This window comes from Coregonus lavaretus (assembly GCF_964263955.1).
Source record: "Coregonus lavaretus genome assembly, chromosome: 7".
NCBI lineage: Eukaryota > Metazoa > Chordata > Actinopteri > Salmoniformes > Salmonidae > Coregonus > Coregonus lavaretus.
In genome coordinates, this window is record NC_139994.1 from 43,455,345 (window position 1) to 43,475,213 (window position 19,869).

Here is a 19,869-nt window from a genome sequence, read left to right on the forward strand (position 1 = left end):
ACACGCATGCACACATGCACACACACATGCACACACACACACACACACACACACATTTGTTTTACTATCCTTATGGGGACCAAACAATTGATTTCCATTAAAAAATATATTTTCCCTAAGCCTTAAGCTAACCTTAACCCTAACCCTAAAACTAAACGTAATCCTAACTCCTAAATATAACCCCTAACCCTAATTCTAACATTAATTGCAACCCTAAACCTAACCCCTAAGCCTAAAAAGCCTTTTTCCTTGTGGGGACCGGTGAAATGTCCCCACTTGTCCGAATGTTACTTGTTCTACTATCCTTCTCAGGACTTCTGTTCCCCACAATGATAGTAAAACCAAACACCACACACACACAAACACACACACTCAACCGAGGACAGTTACGCTAACTCACACACATATTTATAAAAAAATAAATAATAATAATGCATTTAACATCTTCTCTCCTCTTTTCTCCTCTTCTCTCCTCCCTCCAGGTCAAAGAGGAAAGTCCTGGGCCGTAAGGAACCAGGGGACTCGTTCGGCAGCCGCCAGAGTCTGGTCTCCCCAGTGAAGCACAGCACCAGTGGTGGTGACCTCCGAACCCTGACCCTGGGCTCGACCCCACGCTCCACCTCACGGAACGACAACTTTATGGCCCTGCTCCAAAAGAAGGGCAGCAAGTCCAGCACGGGAGGGGCCCGCGTCTCTGCCATGGAACTCCTCAAGAGCACAAACCCCCTCGCGCGACGTGTCACAGAATTCTCGACGTCGGCAGATGGAGGAGGCGATATGACCACAGGGAATAATGGAACCAGACTGCCTCAGGACCAATGAGTCAATCTGAACCATTTCATGTTTTTAAACCACTTGTCCCAGGTCATCCTCTCTCTCTCTCGCATACTTACTGTAGCCTTACCAAGACCAAGAGATCTCCTGGGAAAGTAGAGGTTGAATATCGTTAACCACTTTTCGATCGGACTATTGATGGAAGAAGGAACGTCCAACCAGACCACTCAACCACTGATTGACCTTTCATGAGCGTTTATTAACCGCCCAATGGTTGGACACGATATTCACAATGGTCATCAAAGGAGTTTCGTTTTTAACACCGTCCATTCCATAATAAGGGGTATTCTTTTTGGAGGTCTCCTTCAGTCTAAAGGAGCAAAGGAGGAGTTATAATTTCGTACTTCAACACATTATTTCGCTCGTGTTTTTACTTTGCTGTGTGACTGGTAGTGGAGTCGTGTATGAGAGAGAGAGAGAGCCAGAGAGAGCGGATATACAGGGTCATTGTGTGAATACTATACTAGGGAATGAAGGAAAGATTGGATAACAGCCGATCTGGGAGTCTGACTGTATGACTCAATGATCTTTGTGGAAATGAATGAATCTGAAATATCCATGGAAACACCACCACTATATACCATATATGGTCCATCCAAAAACCAAACAATCATCAACATCAATTTCTAAACAGACAGATTACAGGCCTACTGAATAGACTGGATACATCACAGTCCTATGCTTGATGGTGACAGATGCCACATTGGTCTTTTGAAGACATGGTGTGAGTGTATGTTGTATTTTCTGTCCCTCACACTAAAAATGAAAGCGGTTCAAATCGAAAACATTCCACGGGAAGATTGACAGTTAGACATGGTACCAAGCCCCGCCCCTTTATGTTTGAATCAAAGCACTTTGATGACTGCATACAGAGGACACAACAACACGTGTCATCCTTGTTATTTGTTTGTTTATGTTTATCTTTTCATACGAGATAGAAGGCCATATAAATGTTTTCTCGGATTGTATTTAACCTGTACAAAGATATACATACCTACCGTATAAACTGAAATATATCCGCTTGAACTGTTCTAAGTGACTATGGAGAGCCACAGTGTATAGTAGTACTACTAACAGTAGCAGTACAATAGTACTACAGTAGTACTAACAGTAGTAGTACAATAGTACTACAGTAGTACTATCAGTAGTAGTACAATAGTACTATAGTAGTGCTAACAGTAGCATTACAATAGTACTACAGTAGTACTAACAGTAGTAGTACAATAGTACTCCAGTACTACTAACAGTAGTATTACAATCGTACTCCAGTAGTACTAACAGTAGTAGTACAGTAGTACTCCAGTAGTACTAAGAGTAGTAATACAGTAGTACTTACAGTAGTACTAACAGTAGTAGTACAATAGTACTACAGTAGTACTAACAGTAGTAGGCGACTATGTGATACACCTCACAGCACACAACAGGATCAAACCAACTGAACTGAAGGAGCAACGCCATGGAACACAAGCCCACGAACCCTTTACCCACGGATCTCCCCCACACTGCCGCCAGAGTGTATGTGTGTGTGTGCTTGCGTGTGTGTGTGTGTGTATACAGGAAATGATAACCAAACACAGCAGGCGAGGTGTGAAAGATGGAGGGCACAGAATTGAACCCTGTGGATCTTTCTTAACAGAGAGTATGATACAGGGTTGGGTTTATTATAGAGGATTTAGACTGGTTTCTGTTAGGACCAAAGGACTGCCATAAACAGACCTGGGCTGACTTTTGTGTGCGTGTGCGTGTGCGTGTGCGTGTGTGTGTGTGTGTGTGTGGAGACAAGGGGTTCATTAATCCGCCCTAAGGAGAGGATTAAGTGGTCTGAATCATGTGGCTGTACTCTTTGGAGTTCTCTGAGACGTTTTGGAACTGAGAGGGGATTCTGGAACTGAGGGGATTCCAGAACTGTGATTAGAACCCACTTTTCTAACAGCCATCCCAAAACACACAGAGACAGTCCAGGAATACAGCTAACCATCCATCTGCCATATTGAAAAATGAAAAAAAAAAAGGATAAGGATGCATCACCCTCTTCTTTTTGCCCTCTCCACATGTTTTTTCTCAAACTGTCAATTGTTTGTGCAGTGGTGATGCTGCAGCCTTTTCCTGTCCTCCACTCTCCCTCTCTTCTTGTCCTCCTCCTGGATGGAACACATGCTCCATCTGTCTCTATGCCCATAGTGCAGCCCCCTCCTCCCCTCATCCCTCCCTCCTTACCGCTCCCATTCTTTCTATGCATCGGAGCTTCACGTTCACAGACGACACAGCCTGAATGTCAATGATTGGTAGGAAGGAAAAAAAGGATGCCGCGTTGGTGTTGTGTTCAAGAGCGCTACGTTCAAATTCCTCTTTCAATCCACCCCTCTCTGTCAGAAATACAAACTTGTTTTTTTTTATCCTTCCGCTACGTTCTGCATCTGTCCATATATCCAGACCAACCATCCATGTTACAAGGAAAACTGGAGGGTGGATTGTGTGAAAGAACACACAGAAACAGAGTGAAAGGGGACAGTGTGTGTGAATGTCTGGATGTGTACCTAAAGGAAAGGATCGTGGACTCTGGACCCACTCAGACTGTGAACACTGATCTTAACCCATCCTCCTTTCACCACACTTTTCCAGAATCATTACATTGGGGCTGTGCAAACCCTGGTGCTATTAAGATAGAGCTCCCCCTATGGACGAAGAGAGGGAGCACACCCTATAAGACCACTGCTCTGTCCCTCCAGCAACAACACAGAGACACAACGACTCCAGATTACTATCTGGATGCTCTTTTTGTTATATCGGTCATTCAGGAAACCAGAACAACAACAACAACAACCACAACAACCTATAAAGACAATGAAAATATGGAAAAAAACGATGTAAATGAACACGTTATTAATAAATAGTCAAGTGACGCTTGTTTTAAATATTTAGTGAATGGAACTATAAAAAAAAAAAACTTTGACAAAACTCAGTGTTAGTTTGCCTTGTATTCTGGCGTGATGTTTACCCCTTTGTGTTTTCTGCATAGAAATATAATTACTAGAATGGACATCCCTATTGAAGTCAATGGAGCAATAATGTCAAATTGCTATGGTCAGAGGTTCTATGCCCATTCTACTGATTATATTCTATGGTTTTCAGCTACCTTGGTATTACACTCCCTTAGAGGTATGCAGAATTGTTACTTTTTCTGTTCTGAAGTACTGTAGTTATTATGGTTACTACGATAATGCTGTATACTATGGTTACTACAGTCATATACTGTGGTTATTACGGTAATACTGTGTAATATGGTTACTACAGTCATATACTGTGGTTATTACGGTAATACTGTATAATATGGTTACTACTGTCATATACTGTGGTAATTACGGTAATACTGTATAATATGGTTACTACTGTCATATACTGTGGTTATTACGGTAATACTGTATAATATAGTTACTACTGTCAAATACTATGGCTGTTACAGCAATGGTCGTCACTATTCCTACTATTACTACTCTTGGCTGTACCCATATATTGTTCATAAAACACAGGTACAATGAAAGAGAAAGGGAGAGAGAAAGAAAGAGAAGGAGAAAGAGTTGAAAAAAATGCAAGCAATAGATAGATGACTTAGCCCAAGGCCGAGGATAAGGCAGAAACACATTTTCACACACCGAGGCTAATTACTCACTAAATACTGTAACTCTCAATCCAGTTACAGATTCTAGCTATAGTCACAGAAAGGTTGCACAGCGCTACACACACACACACACACACACACACACACACACACAGAGAGAGAAATACAGATTTGTTCAGTAGCCTGCAGTTGGCACATACAGTGATTTATTATAGTGGGTTCCACTCTCCAAACTCCAATCAACCATGTCTAGGAATTTGGTAGAGTATTACAGAGTATGGCAGAAGAAGAGAAAGGGGTATGAGGAGGGAGGAAGGGGGGAAAGAAGGAGGATAACATTTCACTAGTGGATATTTGACTCCTCTGAAAGAGGGGACCACAGATGGGTTAATACAAGTTCCATCCATTGTTTTCATTCTTTCGTTCTTTCTTTCTTTCTTTCTTTCTTTCATTCTTTCATTCTTTCATTCTTTCATTCTTTCATTCTTTCTTTCTTTCTTTCTTTCTTTCTTTCTTTCTTTCTTTCTTTCTTTCTTTCTTTCTTTCTTTCTTTCTTTCTTTCTTTCTTTCTTTCTTTCTTTCTTTCTTTCTTTCTTTCTTTCTTTATTCTGTGACTCAGAAGGACAACTCTTAAAGCTTTCATCAAACTCCCCACGGAACAATAAAAGACTGGAAGAGAGAGAGAGAGAGAGGAAGAGGGAGAGGATGGATGACAGAAAAATATGTCCTTTAGTCTGTTTGTGTTTTATGTCTTGTTTCTGCATTGACATCAAACAGCAGCATTATAAACTGTTAACAACCATCTGGTTGTCACGACGCTAAACAAACAAACAAACAAACAAACAAACAGACATATTAATCTTAGGCTTTGTCTCAAATCACATCCTACTCTGGTCAAACGTAGTGCACTTGAAAGGGTGTCATATGAGACTTGATCGCACTCTTTCAAGCTATGTTGAAGTGTTAATCTGTATATACAATGTAAGTTCATCAGACTACCCTTATTCAGATAAATATAGAGATGATAGGATGATTAGGGACAGGACTTATTTTTCTGTCAAAATATGTCATTTATTTTTACAACATTCTGACAGAAATCTAGCCCCATAATCTTTCCTCACCACATCACCTAACCATGCAGGAAAAACTCAAGGTCCTAGTTATAGGCTATAAGAAACAAATAGCATAGAACTCTGGCCCAGAGTGTTTCCTGGTCAGGTCATGTGGTCAGGAAAAATTCCTGTCCCTAAGTATAATGAGTATAACCGAGAATTCATTGTACAGCAGTAGAACTGCTCACAGTGCTCTCTGTATGTATAGGACCAGGACAGTAATAAAGCTTTAAGTTAAAATACACACACAAAAACACCCAAGAAACAAGATGAAGCTTGTTGGGTTAGGCTACTCAAATAAGAGAGAGAGAGAGTTCTTTGAATTATTCTATTTTTGTTATTTCTCATTGGAAGGACATATTTAAAACTCTACTGCATATATTATTATGATTAGGATAATTATCAATAACCTCCGTTTTCAGATCCAGCAGGGTGGTTTATGTAGCTGTTGGTTTGAACACATGCAGCTATGTATGTCTTGCCAATGTGATTAAAATTATTCTATCATTCAATAAATTATTTTTCTTGCTTAATGCTGATTTTGTCTATGGATGTCCTTTTGAATTTCTTCTGAGCTGAGGTTTATTCATTAGTGCCCACCATGGCAAAATGGTAGCAAAGCTTTTTGCAACGAAAATGAGTGTCTCTTAATGGACAAGTTCAGGTTAGTCCATCCTTGTTTTGGTCGTTTGCTTCCGTTTGGTTCCTAGTGAATACGAACGACCCTGTTATCATATCTGTGTTTCCTGAATTAAAGAACATTAATGGTGATAGCAGAAAAAATATATATGATCAGTGATTCATTCCTATGGTTGTACTAGACAAATGAGAAGTCATCCATATCTTGAGAACTGTTTTGATTTCATTAACGTTTTGCCTTTTTCAATCACCGAAACTGAGCAACACTTAATATACACTACCGGTCAAAAGTTTGAAAACACCTACTCATTCAAGGGCTTTTCTTTATTTTTACTATTTTCTACATTGTAGAATAATAGTGAAGACATCAAAACTATGAAATAACACATATGGAATCAGGTACTAACCAAAAAAGTGTTAAACAATTCAAAATATATTTTATATTTGAGATTCTTCAAATAGCCACCCTTTGCCATGATGACAGCTTTGCACACTCTTGGCATTCTCTCACCCAGCTTCACCTGGAATGCTTTTCCAACAGTCTTGAAGAAGTTCCCACATATACTGAGCACTTGTTGGCTGCTTTTCCTTCACTCTGCGGTGTGACTCATCCCAAACCATCTCAATTTGGTTGAGGTCGGGGGATTGTGGAGGCCAGGTCATCTGATGCAGCATTCTCCTTCTTGGTAAAATAGCCCTTACACAGCCTGGAGGTGTGTTGGGTCATTGTCTTGTTGAAAAACAAATGATAGTCCCACTAAGCCCAGACCAGATGGGATGGCGTAACGCTGCAGAATGCTGTGGTAGCCATGCTGGTTAAGTGTGCCATGGCGATTTTCCTATTTTGTTGCATTACAACCTGTAATTTAAATGGATTTTTATTTGGATTTCATGTAATGGACATACACCAAATAGTCCAAATTGGTGAAGTGAAAAAAAAAAAAAAAGTGCATATGTATTCAGCCCCTTTGCTATGAAGCCCCTAAATAAGATCTGGTGCAACCAATTACCTTCAGAAGTCACATAATTAGTTAAATAAAGTCCACCTGTGTGCAAACTAAGTGTCACATGATCTCAGTATATATACACCTGTTCTGAAAGGCCCCAGAGTCTGCAACACCACTAAGCAAGGGGCACCACCAAGCAAGCGGCACCATGAAGACCAAGGAGCTCTCCAAACAGGTCAGGGACAAAGTTGTGGAGAAGGACAGATCAGGGTTGGGTTATAAAAAAATATCTGACACTTTGAACATCCCACGGAGCACCATTAAATCCATTATTAAAAAATGGAAAGAATATGGCACCACAACAAACCTGCCAAGAGAGGGCCGCCCACCAAAACTCACGGACCAGGCAAGGAGGGCATTAATCAGAGAGGTCAACAAAGACACCAAAGATAACCCTGAAGGAGCTTCAAAGCTCCACAGCTGGGATTGGAGTATCTGTCCATAGGACCACTTTAAGCCGTACACTCCACAGAGCTGGGCTTTACGGAAGAGTGGCCAGAATAAAGCCATTGCTTGAAGAAAAAAATAAGCAAACACGTTTGGTGTGTCGCCAAACTGTTTTTGCTTTGTCGTTATGGGGCATTGTGTGTAGATTGATGAGGAAAAAAAATATTGTTTAATCAATTTTAGAATATGGCTGTAAGCTAACAAAATGTGGAAAAAGTCAAGGGGTCTGAATACTTTCCGAAGGCACTGTATACGGGCCCTAAAATCCTTCTGTGTTTGGGTGTGTTTATTTTCTTCTCCATTCTGCTTCAGACTGTGTAGTTAAACCTCTCCAGTCTGCTTCAGACTGTGTAGTTAAACCTCTCCAGTCTGCTTCAGACTGTGTAGTTAAACCTCTCCAGTCTGATTCAGACAGTGTAGTTAAACCTCTCCAGTCCGCTTCAGACAGTGTAGTTAAACCTCTCCAGTCTGCTTCAGACAGTGTAGTTAAACCTCTCCAGTATGCTTCAGACTGTGTAGTTAAACCTCTCCAGTCTGCTTCAGACTGTGTAGTTAAACCTCTCCAGTCTGCTTCAGACAGTGTAGTTAGACCTCTCCAGTCTGCTTCAGACTGTGTAGTTAAACCTCTCCAGTCTGCTTCAGACTGTGTAGTTAAACCTCTCTAGTCTGCTTCAGACTGTGTAGTTAAACTTCTCCAGTCTGCTTCAGACTGTGTAGTTAAACCTCTCCAGTCTGCTTCAGAGAGTGTAGTTAAACCTCTCCAGTCTGCTTCAGACTGTGTAGTTAAACCTCTCCAGTCTGCATCAGACTGTGTAGTTAAACCTCTCCAGTCTGCTTCAGACTGTGTAGTTAAACCTCTCTAGTCTGCTTCAGACTGTGTAGTTAAACCTCTCCAGTCTGCTCAGACTGTGTAGTTAAACCTCTCCAGTCTGCTTCAGACAGTGTAGTTAAACCTATCCAGTCTGCTTCAGACTGTGTAGTTAAACCTCTCCAGTCTGCTTCAGACTGTGTAGTTAAACCTCTCCAGTCTGCTTCAGACTGTGTAGTTAAACCTCTCCAATCTGCTTCAGACAGTGTAGTTAAACCTCTCCAATCTGCTTCAGACAGTGTAGTTAAACCTCTCCAGTCCGCTTCAGACAGTGTAGTTAAACCTCTCCAGTCTGCTTCAGACTGTGTAGTTAAACCTCTCCAGTCTGCTTCAGACTGTGTAGTTAAACCTCTCCAGTCTGCTTCAGACTGTGTAGTTAAACCTCTCCAGTCTGCTTCAGACAGTGTAGTTAAACCTCTCCAATCTGCTTCAGACAGTGTAGTTAAACCTCTCCAGTCCGCTTCAGACAGTGTAGTTAAACCTCTCCAGTCTGCTTCAGACTGTGTAGTTAAACCTCTCCAGTCTGCTTCAGACTGTGTAGTTAAACCTCTCCAGTCTGCTTCAGACTGTGTAGTTAAACCTCTCCAGTCCGCTTCAGACAGTGTAGTTAAACCTCTCCAGTCTGGTTCAGACTGTGTAGTTAAACCTCTCCAGTCTGCTTCAGACTGTGTAGTTAAACTTCTCCAGTCTGCTTCAGACTGTGTAGTTAAACCTCTCCAGTCTGCTCCAGACTGTGTAGTTAAACCTCTCCAGTCTGCTCCAGACTGTGTAGTTAAACCTCTCCAGTCTGCTTCAGACTGTGTAGTTAAACCTCTCCAGTCTGCGTCAGACTGTGTTGTTGAACCTCTCCAGTCTGCTTCAGACTGTGTAGTTAAACCTCTCCAGTCTGCTTCAGACAGTGTAGTTAAACCTCTCCAGTCTGCTTCAGACTGTGTAGTTAAACCTCTCCAGTCTGCTTCAGACTGTGTAGTTAAACCTCTCTAGTCTGCTTCAGACTGTGTAGTTAAACTTCTCCAGTCTGCTTCAGACTGTGTAGTTAAACCTCTCCAGTCTGCTTCAGAGAGTGTAGTTAAACCTCTCCAGTCTGCTTCAGACTGTGTAGTTAAACCTCTCCAGTCTGCATCAGACTGTGTAGTTAAACCTCTCCAGTCTGCTTCAGACTGTGTAGTTAAACCTCTCTAGTCTGCTTCAGACTGTGTAGTTAAACCTCTCCAGTCTGCTTCAGACTGTGTAGTTAAACCTCTCCAGTCTGCTTCAGACAGTGTAGTTAAACCTATCCAGTCTGCTTCAGACTGTGTAGTTAAACCTCTCCAGTCTGCTTCAGACTGTGTAGTTAAACCTCTCCAGTCTGCTTCAGACTGTGTAGTTAAACCTCTCTAATCTGCTTCAGACAGTGTAGTTAAACATCTCCAGTCTGCTTCAGACTGTGTAGTTAAACCTCTCCAGTCTGCTTCAGACTGTGTAGTTAAACCTCTCCAGTCTGCTTCAGACTGTGTAGTTAAACCTCTCCAGTCTGCTTCAGACAGTGTAGTTAAACCTCTCCAATCTGCTTCAGACAGTGTAGTTAAACCTCTCCAGTCCGCTTCAGACAGTGTAGTTAAACCTCTCCAGTCTGCTTCAGACAGTGTAGTTAAACCTCTCCAGTCTGCTTCAGACTGTGTAGTTAAACCTCTCCAGTCTGCTTCAGACTGTGTAGTTAAACCTCTCCAGTCTGCTTCAGACTGTGTAGTTAAACCTCTCCAGTCCGCTTCAGACAGTGTAGTTAAACCTCTCCAGTCTGGTTCAGACTGTGTAGTTAAACCTCTCCAGTCCGCTTCAGACTGTGTAGTTAAACCTCTCCAGTCTGCTTCAGACTGTGTAGTTAAACCTCTCCAGTCTGCTTCAGACTGTGTAGTTAAACCTCTCCAGTCCGCTTCAGACTGTGTAGTTAAACCTCTCCAGTCTGCTTCAGACTGTGTAGTTAAACCTCTCCAGTCTGCTTCAGACTGTGTAGTTAAACCTCTCCAGTCCGCTTCAGACTGTGTAGTTAAACCTCTCCAGTCTGCTTCAGACAGTGTAGTTAAACCTCTCCAGTCTGCTTCAGACTGTGTAGTTAAACCTCTCCAGTCTGCTTCAGACTGTGTAGTTAAACCTCTCCAGTCTGCTTCAGACTGTGTAGTTAAACCTCTCCAATCTGCTTCAGACAGTGTAGTTAAACCTCTCCAGTCTGCTTCAGACTGTGTAGTTAAACCTCTCCAGTCTGCTTCAGACTGTGTAGTTAAACCTCTCCAGTCTGCTTCAGACTGTGTAGTTAAACCTCTCCAGTCTGCTTCAGACTGTGTAGTTAAACCTCTCCAGTCTGCTTCAGACTGTGTAGTTAAACCTCTCCAGTCCGCTTCAGACTGTGTAGTTAAACCTCTCCAGTCCGCTTCAGACTGTGTAGTTAAACCTCTCCAGTCCGCTTCAGACTGTGTAGTTAAACCTCTCCAGTCCGCTTCAGACAGTGTAGTTAAACCTCTCCAGTCTGCTTCAGACTGTGTAGTTAAACCTCTCCAGTCTGCTTCAGACTGTGTAGTTAAACCTCTCCAGTCTCAAGATGATAGACTTGAGAAGTGATCCATATATCAAGAAATATATAGCCTAGGTTTCATCATGGTTTTTCCTACATCTACTGTTCATAAATTAAATATATTATTTACATTCTTAGATTCCTTGCAATGTTTAAACGGTAGCTATGTTTTCTTCCCTCTGTAGTGAGCGGAGTCTGCCTCAGACGGTGTAGTCTTGTGTATTAGTGGTAGTGTGTCTGTATTTCAGACTGTGTAGTGGTGGTAGTGTGTCTGTATTTCAGACTGTGTAGTGGTGGTAGTGTGTCTGTATTTCAGACTGTGTAGTGGTGGTAGTGTGTCTGTATTTTAGACTGTGTAGTGGTGGTAGTGTGTCTGTATTTCAGACTGTGTAGTGGTGGTAGTCTGCATTTCTCTCAGATTAAAATGTATAACTAGAGGGAGGGTATTTCTTTAATAAACTGAGTTCCACAGAGACATAACAGTTCATTATTAAATTCAAAACAAACTTATGTAACATAAAAAGTCCTAAATGACACCCTATTCCATACATAGTGCACTACTTTTGACCAGAACCCTATGGGCCCTGATTAACAGTAGTGCACAACATAGGGAAAAGGGTGCCGTTTGGGACATGTTTCTGAGGACTATGGCCCTCCTATAAGAACCTACTGGAGTCTGTCGCCACCTAATGGAAATATCACTCAATGACATCACACTGGAAATAAAAGGTATAACGGTTTTATTGATGCAGTCCTGATCCTAGAATTAGAATTCCATGGAATTGGCAGCAGTTGGAAGGTTGAATGTTGAAAATCAATCCCATATGATAAAAGTGTTCTCAGTCAAAATAAAAATATATATGTTATACAGTGAGGGAAAAAAGTATTTGATCCCCTGCTGATTTTGTACGTTTGCCCACTGACAAAGAAATGATCAGTCTATAATTTTAATGGTAGGTTTATTTGAACAGTAAGAGACAGAATAACAACAGAAAGATCCAGAAAAACGCATGTCAAAAATGTTATAAATTGATTTGCATTTTAATGAGGGAAATAAGTAAGATTTCTGGCTCCCATGTGTCTTTTATACAGGTAACGAGATGAGATTAGGAGCACACTCTTAAACGGAGTGCTCATAATCTCAGCTTGTTACCTGTATAAAAGACACCTGTCCACAGAAGCAATCAATCAATCAGATTCCAAACTCTCCACAATGGCCAAGACCAAAGGGCTCTCCAAGGATGTCAGGGACAAGATTGTAGACCTACACAAGGCTGGAATGGGCTACAAGACCATCGCCAAGCAGCTTGGTGTGAAGGTGACAACAGTTGGTGCGATTATTCGCAAATGGAAGAAACACATAATAACTGTCAATCTCCCTCGGTCTGGGGCTCCATGCAAGATCTCACCTCGTGGAGTTGCAATGATCATGAGAACGGTGAGGAATCAGCCCAGAACTACACGGGAGGATCTTGTCAATGATCTCAAGGCAGCTGGGACCATAGTCACCAAGAAATCAATTGGTAACACACTATGATGTGAAGGACTGAAATCCTGCAGCGCCCGCAAGGTCCCCCTGCTCAAGAAAGCACATATACAGGCCCGTCTAAAGTTTGCCAATGAACATCTGAATGATTCAGAGGAGAACTGGGTGAAAGTGTTATGGTCAGATGAGACCAAAATGGAGCTCCTTGGCATCAACTCAACTCGCCGTGTTTGGAGGAGGAGGAATGCTGCCTATGACCCCAAGAACACCATCCCCACGTCAAACATGGAGGTGGAAACATTATGCTTTGGGGGTGATTTCTGCTAAGGGGACAGGACAACTTCACCGCATCAAAGGGACGATGGACGGGGCCACGTACCATCAAATCTTGGGTGAGAACCTCCTTCCCTCAGCCAGGGCATTGAAAATGGGTCGTGGTTGGGTATTCCAGCATGACAATGACCCAAAACACACGGCCAAGGCAACAAAGGAGTGGCTCAAGAAGAAGCACATTAAGGTCCTGGAGTGGCCTAGCCAGTCTCCAGACCTTAATCCCATAGAAAATATGTGGAAGGAGCTGAAGGTTCGAGTTGCCAAACGTCAGCCTCGAAACATTAATGACTTGGAGAAGATCTGCAAAGATGTGTGCAAACCTGGTGGCCAACTACAAGAAACGTCTGACCTCTGTGATTGCCAACAAGGGTTTTGCCACCAAGTACTAAGTCATGTTTTGCAGAGGGGTCAAATACTTATTTCCCTCATTAAAATGCAAATCAATTTATAACATTTTTGACATGCGTTTTTCTGGATTTTTTTGTTGTTAGTCTGTCTCTCACTGTTCAAATAAACCTACCATTAAAATTATAGACTGATCATTTCTTTGTCAGTGGCAAACGTACAAAATCAGAAGGGGATCAAATACTTTTTTCCCTCACTGTACAGTGGGGAAAAAATGTATTTAGTCAGCCACCAATTGTGCATGTTCTCCCACTTAAAAAGATGAGAGAGGCCTGTAATTTTCATCATAGGTACACGTCAACTATGACAGACAAAAGGAGATTTTTTTTCTCCAGAAAATAACATTGTAGGATTTTTAATGAATTTATTTGCAAATTATGGTGGAAAATAAGTATTTGGTCAATAACAAAAGTTTCTCAATACTTTGTTATATACCCTTTGTTGGCAATGACACAGGTCAAACGTTTTCTGTAAGTCTTCACAAGGTTTTCACACACTGTTGCTGGTATTTTGGCCCATTCCTCCATGCAGATCTCCTCTAGAGCAGTGATGTTTTGGGGATGTCGCTGGGCAACACAGACTTTCAACTCCCTCCAAAGATTTTCTATGGGGTTGAGATCTGGAGACTGGCTAGGCCACTCCAGGACCTTGAAATGCTTCTTACGAAGCCACTCCTTCGTTGCCCGGGCAGTGTTTTTGGGATCATTGTCCTGCTGAAAGACCCAGACACGTTTAATCTTCAATGCCCTTGCTGATGGAAGGAGGTTTTCACTCAAAATCTCACGATACATGGCCCCATTCATTCTTTCCTTTACACGGATCAGTCGTCCTGGTCCCTTTGCAGAAAAACAGCCCCAAAGCATGATGTTTCCACCCCCATGCTTCACAGTAGGTATGGTGTTCTTTGGATGCAACTCAGCATTCTTTGTCCTCCAAACACGACGAGTTGAGTTTTTACCAAAAAGTTCTATTTTGGTTTCATCTGACCATATGACATTCTCCCAATCCTCTTCTGGATCATCCAAATGCACTCTAGCAAACTTCAGACGGGCCTGGACATGTACTGGCTTAAGCAGGGTGACACGTCTTGCACTGCAGGATTTGAGTCCCTGGCGGCGTAGTGTGTTACTGATGGTAGGCTTTGTTACTTTGGTCCCAGCTCTCTGCAGGTCATTCACTAGGTCCCCCCGTGTGGTTCTGGGATTTTTGCTCACCGTTCTTGTGATCATTTTGACCCCACGGGGTGAGATCTTGCGTGGTCTTGTATGTCTTCCATTTCCTAATAATTGCTCCCACAGTTGATTTCTTCAAACCAAGCTGCTTACCTATTGCAGATTCAGTCTTCCCAGCCTGGTGCAGGTCTACAATTTTGTTTCTGGTGTCCTTTGATAGCTCTTTGGTCTTGGCCATAGTGGAGTTTGGAGTGTGACTGTTTGAGGTTGTGGACAGGTGTCTTTTATACTGATAACAAGTTCAAACAGGTGCCATTAATACAGGTAACGAGTGGAGGACAGAGGAGCCTCTTAAAGAAGAAGTTATAGGTCTGTGAGAGCCAGAAATCTTGCTTGTTTGTAGGTGACCAAATACTTATTTTCCACCATAATTTGCAAATAAATTCATAAAAAATCCTACAATGTGATTTTCTGGAGAAAAAAAATCTCAATTTGTCTGTCATAGTTGACGTGTACCTATGATGAAAATTACAGGCCTCTCTCTTCTTTTTAAGTGGGAGAACTTGTACAATTGGTGGCTGACTAAATACTTTTTTCCCCCACTGTATATAACCATAGCGGCAGGTAGCCTAGTGGTTAGAGCGTTGTTCCAGTAACCGAATCCTCGAGCCGACAAGGTGAACAATTTGTCGATTTGCCCTTCAGCAAGGCACTTAACCCTAATTGCTCCAGGGTCGCCATTGAATGGCAGACCCTGGCCGTGACCCCACTCTCCGAGGAATAGGATATTCAAAAAACTGTCACGCCCTGGCTCGGGGGACTCTCGTATGTTGATTCAGGGTGTTAGTTTCTATGTTTTGTGTTGTAGGTTGTGGGTCTAGTTTGTATTTCTATGTTGGCCTGAGTGACTCCCAATCAGAGGCAACGAGTGTCAGCTGGTTGTCTCTGATTGGGAGCCATATTTAAAATGTCTGTCTTTCCCTTCGTGTTTGTGGTTTCTTGTTCCGTGTTGGTTGGTGTATGTAACCAGGGACGTCACGGTTTCGTTTTGTTGTTTTGATCGTGTGATCATTTATTAAATAAAGAATATGTTTGCCTTCAACGCTGCGCCTTGGTCCTCTCTTCTAGACGATCGTGACAGAAGAAACCACCAAGATGTGACCAAGCAGCGTGTCCAGGAGCCATCGCCAGGGAGATCTCTAACAGATCTCCTTCGCCTCCTCGACTGGGTCAAGCCGGATGAGGAGGAGAGGGGCTTGACATTGTGGCAGAAGGGCGAACGGCTGGCGAGGGACATGGAGACCTTGGCCACGGGTAGGAGTGAAGCCCAGAAATTTTTTAGGGGGGGGCTAACGCCGTGGACGACGGGCCAGCAGGAGACCGCGGCAGAGCGGCCCAGCGGATTGGCAGAGGAGGCCGCCAGGTTACGGGGGCCACTGGTCGAAGAGGGGGTGGAAGATGTAGAGGCACGGCGAGAGGTACTGGCGTGTGTTGCCAGTCCGGTCCGGCCTGTTCCTGATCCCCACGTAGGGCCAGTGGTGTGTGTTCCCAGTACGGTCCGGCCTGTTCCTGCCACTCGCACCAAGTCTACGGTGCGCATCGCCAGCTCGGCCCGGCCCATTCCTGCTCCCCGCACCAAGTCAGTGGTGCGTTTCGTCAGCCCTGTCCGGCCCGTTCCTGCTCTCCGCACCAAGTCTGTGGTGCGCGTCGCCAGCCCAGTCCGGCCCATTCCTGCTCCCCGCACCAAGTCTGTGGTGCGTTTCGTCAGCCCTGTCCGGCCCGTTCCTGCTCCCCGCACCAAGTCAGTGGTGCGCGTCGTCAGCCCGGCACGGCCCGTTCCTGCTCCCCGCACCAAGTCAGTGGTGAGCTTCGTCAGCCCGGTCCGGCCCGCTCCTGCTCCCCGCACCAAGTCAGTGGTGCGTTTCGTCAGCCCGGCTCGGCCCGCTCCTGCTCCCCACACCAAGCCAGTGGTGTGCGTCGTCAGTCCGGCACGGCCCGTGCCTGTTCCACCGGTGGCGGGTCCGGCACCGGTCAGGTGCTGCGTCACGCCGGAGCGAGAGCAATCCGCTCCACCAGTGTTCAGTTCAGCTCTGGTCAGCAGGGCCAGACCGGACCAGGGGTACTTTGGGGGGTTAGAGAAGGAGTGGGGATCATGCCCGGAGCCGGATCCGCCGCCTAGGCGGAGTGCCCACCCGGTCCCTCCCCTGTTGTGTTTGGTTGGCGCGGTCGGAGTCCGCGCCTTTAGGGGGGGGTACTGTCACGCCCTGGCTCGGGGGACTCTCGTATGTTGAGCCAGGGTGTTAGTTTCTATGTTTTGTGTTGTAGGTTGTGGGTCTAGTTTGTATTTCTATGTTGGCCTGAGTGACTCCCAATCAGAGGCAACGAGTGTCAGCTGGTTGTCTCTGATTGGGAGCCATATTTAAACTGTCTGTCTTTCCCTTCGTGTTTGTGGTTTCTTGTTCCGTGTTGGTTGGTGTATGTAACCAGGGACGTCACGGTTTCGTTTTGTTGTTTTGATCGTGTGATCATTTATTAAATAAAGAATATGTTTGCCTTCAACGCTGCGCCTTGGTCCTCTCTTCTAGACGATCGTGACAAAAACACATTTCCAATTCACACATGCGTATTAATACAGACTTGTACATGTGTGAAATAGGACAAATGTAAGCACTCACCAAATTATTATTATTTATTATTATTATTATTATTATACATGCATCATGACAAAAATACTATTGCTATTTGCAATGGAAAATCCCAATAATCACAGAATTAAGTAATGCAATACAGTAATCTTGACTATTCTGGGTTTGTAATTTTTTACCTGTAATCTGAAGTCATTTTGCTAATGAATAATCTACCCCTCCGTAATCTAGCTGCTGCAGTATCATTATGATAAGAAATATGTGTGCCAGTGTGTATAAATATGGCATAATATACAAATTACAGGACATTACGGGTTACGCAGGTTGGAAGTTGATCCCTGTGTGTGTGTGTGTGTATGTGTTACTAGGTATCAGGGTTCAGTAGGCTAAAAGTGATTGCCAACTTTCTCAACCAACTCTCTCTCTCTCTTTTTTTCTCTCTCTCTCTCTTGCTCTCGCTCTGTCTCACTCTGTCTCTGTCTCTCTCTCTCTCTCACACACACACACACACACGGGCAGACACACACACACACACGGACAGACAGACTGACAGGAACGCACACATCAGGGATAAACCGCCAAACTCCACGTTTCCTGTTTCTGACAGCAAAGAGCGCACTGTGCGTTATCTGTCACAGAACACACACACACACACACACTCTTTCTCTCTCACACACACATCCAGCGGCCGCAGCAGCAGCCGCACAGGAAGAACTGAGCGCTATCATCAGAGAGAGAGAGAGAGAGAGAGAGAGAGAGAGAGAGAGAGAGAGAGAGAGAGAGAACCACACAACAACAAGCTCATGCTGGCTCAAGCTGTCTCTCGACTGATGGACCACTCTACACATCAAAAGTTGTTGTTGCTGGAGTTGTTTTTACAGACGAGAAGGGGAGAGAGGGAACACTTACTGTCTGAGCATTGAGAGAAGAGAAGAGGAGAAGAGGACAGAAAAGAGAGGAGTGCAAAAGAGAAGAGAGTAAAAGAAGAATACCTTAGTCCCCTCTCTGAGCCCTGAGGAGAAGAAAAAAAAGAAACGTATTTTTCTGTTTTTAGTCTCTGATGGAATATCTTCTTGAGTGATGCAGATTGAACAGCCTGTGCGGCAGGACATGCAGTTCTACTACATGGTAAGTCTACGTGTGTGCGTGTGGGTGCATTCGCATATATGTGTCTCTGTGTGTGTGCTTGCCACACTTTTGACCAAAAGTAGTGCACTACATAGGGAATAAGATGCCATTTGGTATAAGGCTATGTTTGTCCTCCTAACTCAGTTAGCATTGCATTCAGCACACCTTTATCATGTTCCCCTTTCCTTATAGCTCTTCGTTCAATAAAACTCAATAAACCCCAGTGCCACTTCAGTCGACCTTTGGAATAATATTAAATTGTGTGTGTTTGTGCTTAGTGTGATTTTCGTAGTAGGACGTGGTTTTATATGACTATATCAATATACACTACCGTTCAAAAGTTTGAGGTCACTTAGAAATGTCCTTGTTTTCGAAAGGAAAGCCATTTTTTTGTCCATTAAAATAACATCAATTGATCAGAAATACAGTGTGGACATTGTTAATGTTGTAAATGGCTATTGTAGCTGGAAATGGCTGACTTTTAATGGAATATCTACGTAGGCGTACAGAGGCCCATTATCAGCAACCATCAGTCTTGTGTTCCAATGGCACGTTGTGTTTGCTATTCCAAGTTTATCATTTTAAAAGGCTAATTGATCATTAGAAAACCCTTTTGCAATTATGTTAGCACAGCTGAAAACTGTTGTGCTGATTAAAGAAGCAATAAAACTGGCCTTCTTGAGATTAGTTGAGTATCTGGAGCGTCAACAATTGTGGGTTCGATTACAGGACAAAAATGACCAGAAACAAAGAACTTACTTCTGAAACTCGTCAGTCTGTTCTTGTTCTGAGAATTGAAGGCTATTCCACATGAGAAATTGCCAAGAAACTGAAGATCTCGTACAACGCTGTGTACTACTCCCTTCACAGAACGTCAACAGTGAAGAGGCGACTCCGGGATGCTGACCTAGGCAGAGTTGCAAAGAAAAAGCCATATCCCAGACTGGCCAATAAAAATAAAAGATTAAGATGGGCAAAATAACACAGACACTGGACCTTTTCTTTGCAACTCTGCCTAGGTCAGCATCCCGGAGTCACCTCTTCACTGTTGAAGTTGAGACTGGTGTTTTGTGGGTACTATTTAATGAAGCTGCCAGTTGAGGACCTGTGAGGCGTCTGTTTCTCAAACTAGACACTCTAATGTATTTGTCCTCTTGCTCAGTTGTGCACCGGGGCCTCCCACTCCTCTTTCTATTCTGGTTAGAGCCAGTTTGCGCTGTTCTGTGAAGGGAGTAGTACACAGCGTTGTACGAGATCTTCAGTTTCTTGGCAATTTCTCGCATGGAATAGCTTTCATTTCTCAGAACAAGAATAGACTGACGAGTGGGTTCGATCCTGTAATCGAACCCACAATTGCTGATGCTCCAGATACTCAACTAGTCTCAAAAAGGCCAGTTTTATTGCTTCTTTAATCAGCACAACAGTTTTCAGCTGTGCTAACATAATTTCAAACGGGTTTTCTAATGATCAATTAGCCTTTTAAAATGATAAACTTGGATTAGCAAACACAACGTGCCATTGGAACACAGGACTGATGGTTTCTGATAATGGGCCTCTGTACACCTATGTAGATTTTCCATTAAAAATCAGCCGTTTCCAGCTACAATAGCCATTTACAACATTAAC

General features: G+C 43.4%; 1 protein-coding gene and 1 pseudogene across 2 annotated transcripts in view; both read left to right on the plus strand.

The window, feature by feature from the left end:
* LOC311132387 (NHS-like protein 2) overlaps positions 1 to 4,093 on the plus strand; it is a 112,620-nt pseudogene extending 108,527 nt beyond the window's left edge. The window contains exon 9 of the transcript in view: positions 483 to 4,093. The product of the transcript in view is annotated as an NHS-like protein 2 (transcript). The remainder of the gene's footprint in view (positions 1 to 482) is intronic.
* A 13,795-nt stretch (positions 4,094 to 17,888) lies between these two features.
* The window catches only part of arhgap36 (Rho GTPase activating protein 36), a 109,844-nt gene continuing 107,863 nt past the window's right edge, over positions 17,889 to 19,869 (plus strand). The window contains exon 1 of the mRNA XM_084164890.1: positions 17,889 to 18,243. Coding sequence (XP_084021016.1) covers positions 18,196 to 18,243 — 48 coding nt within the window. The 5' untranslated portion in view covers positions 17,889 to 18,195. The remainder of the gene's footprint in view (positions 18,244 to 19,869) is intronic.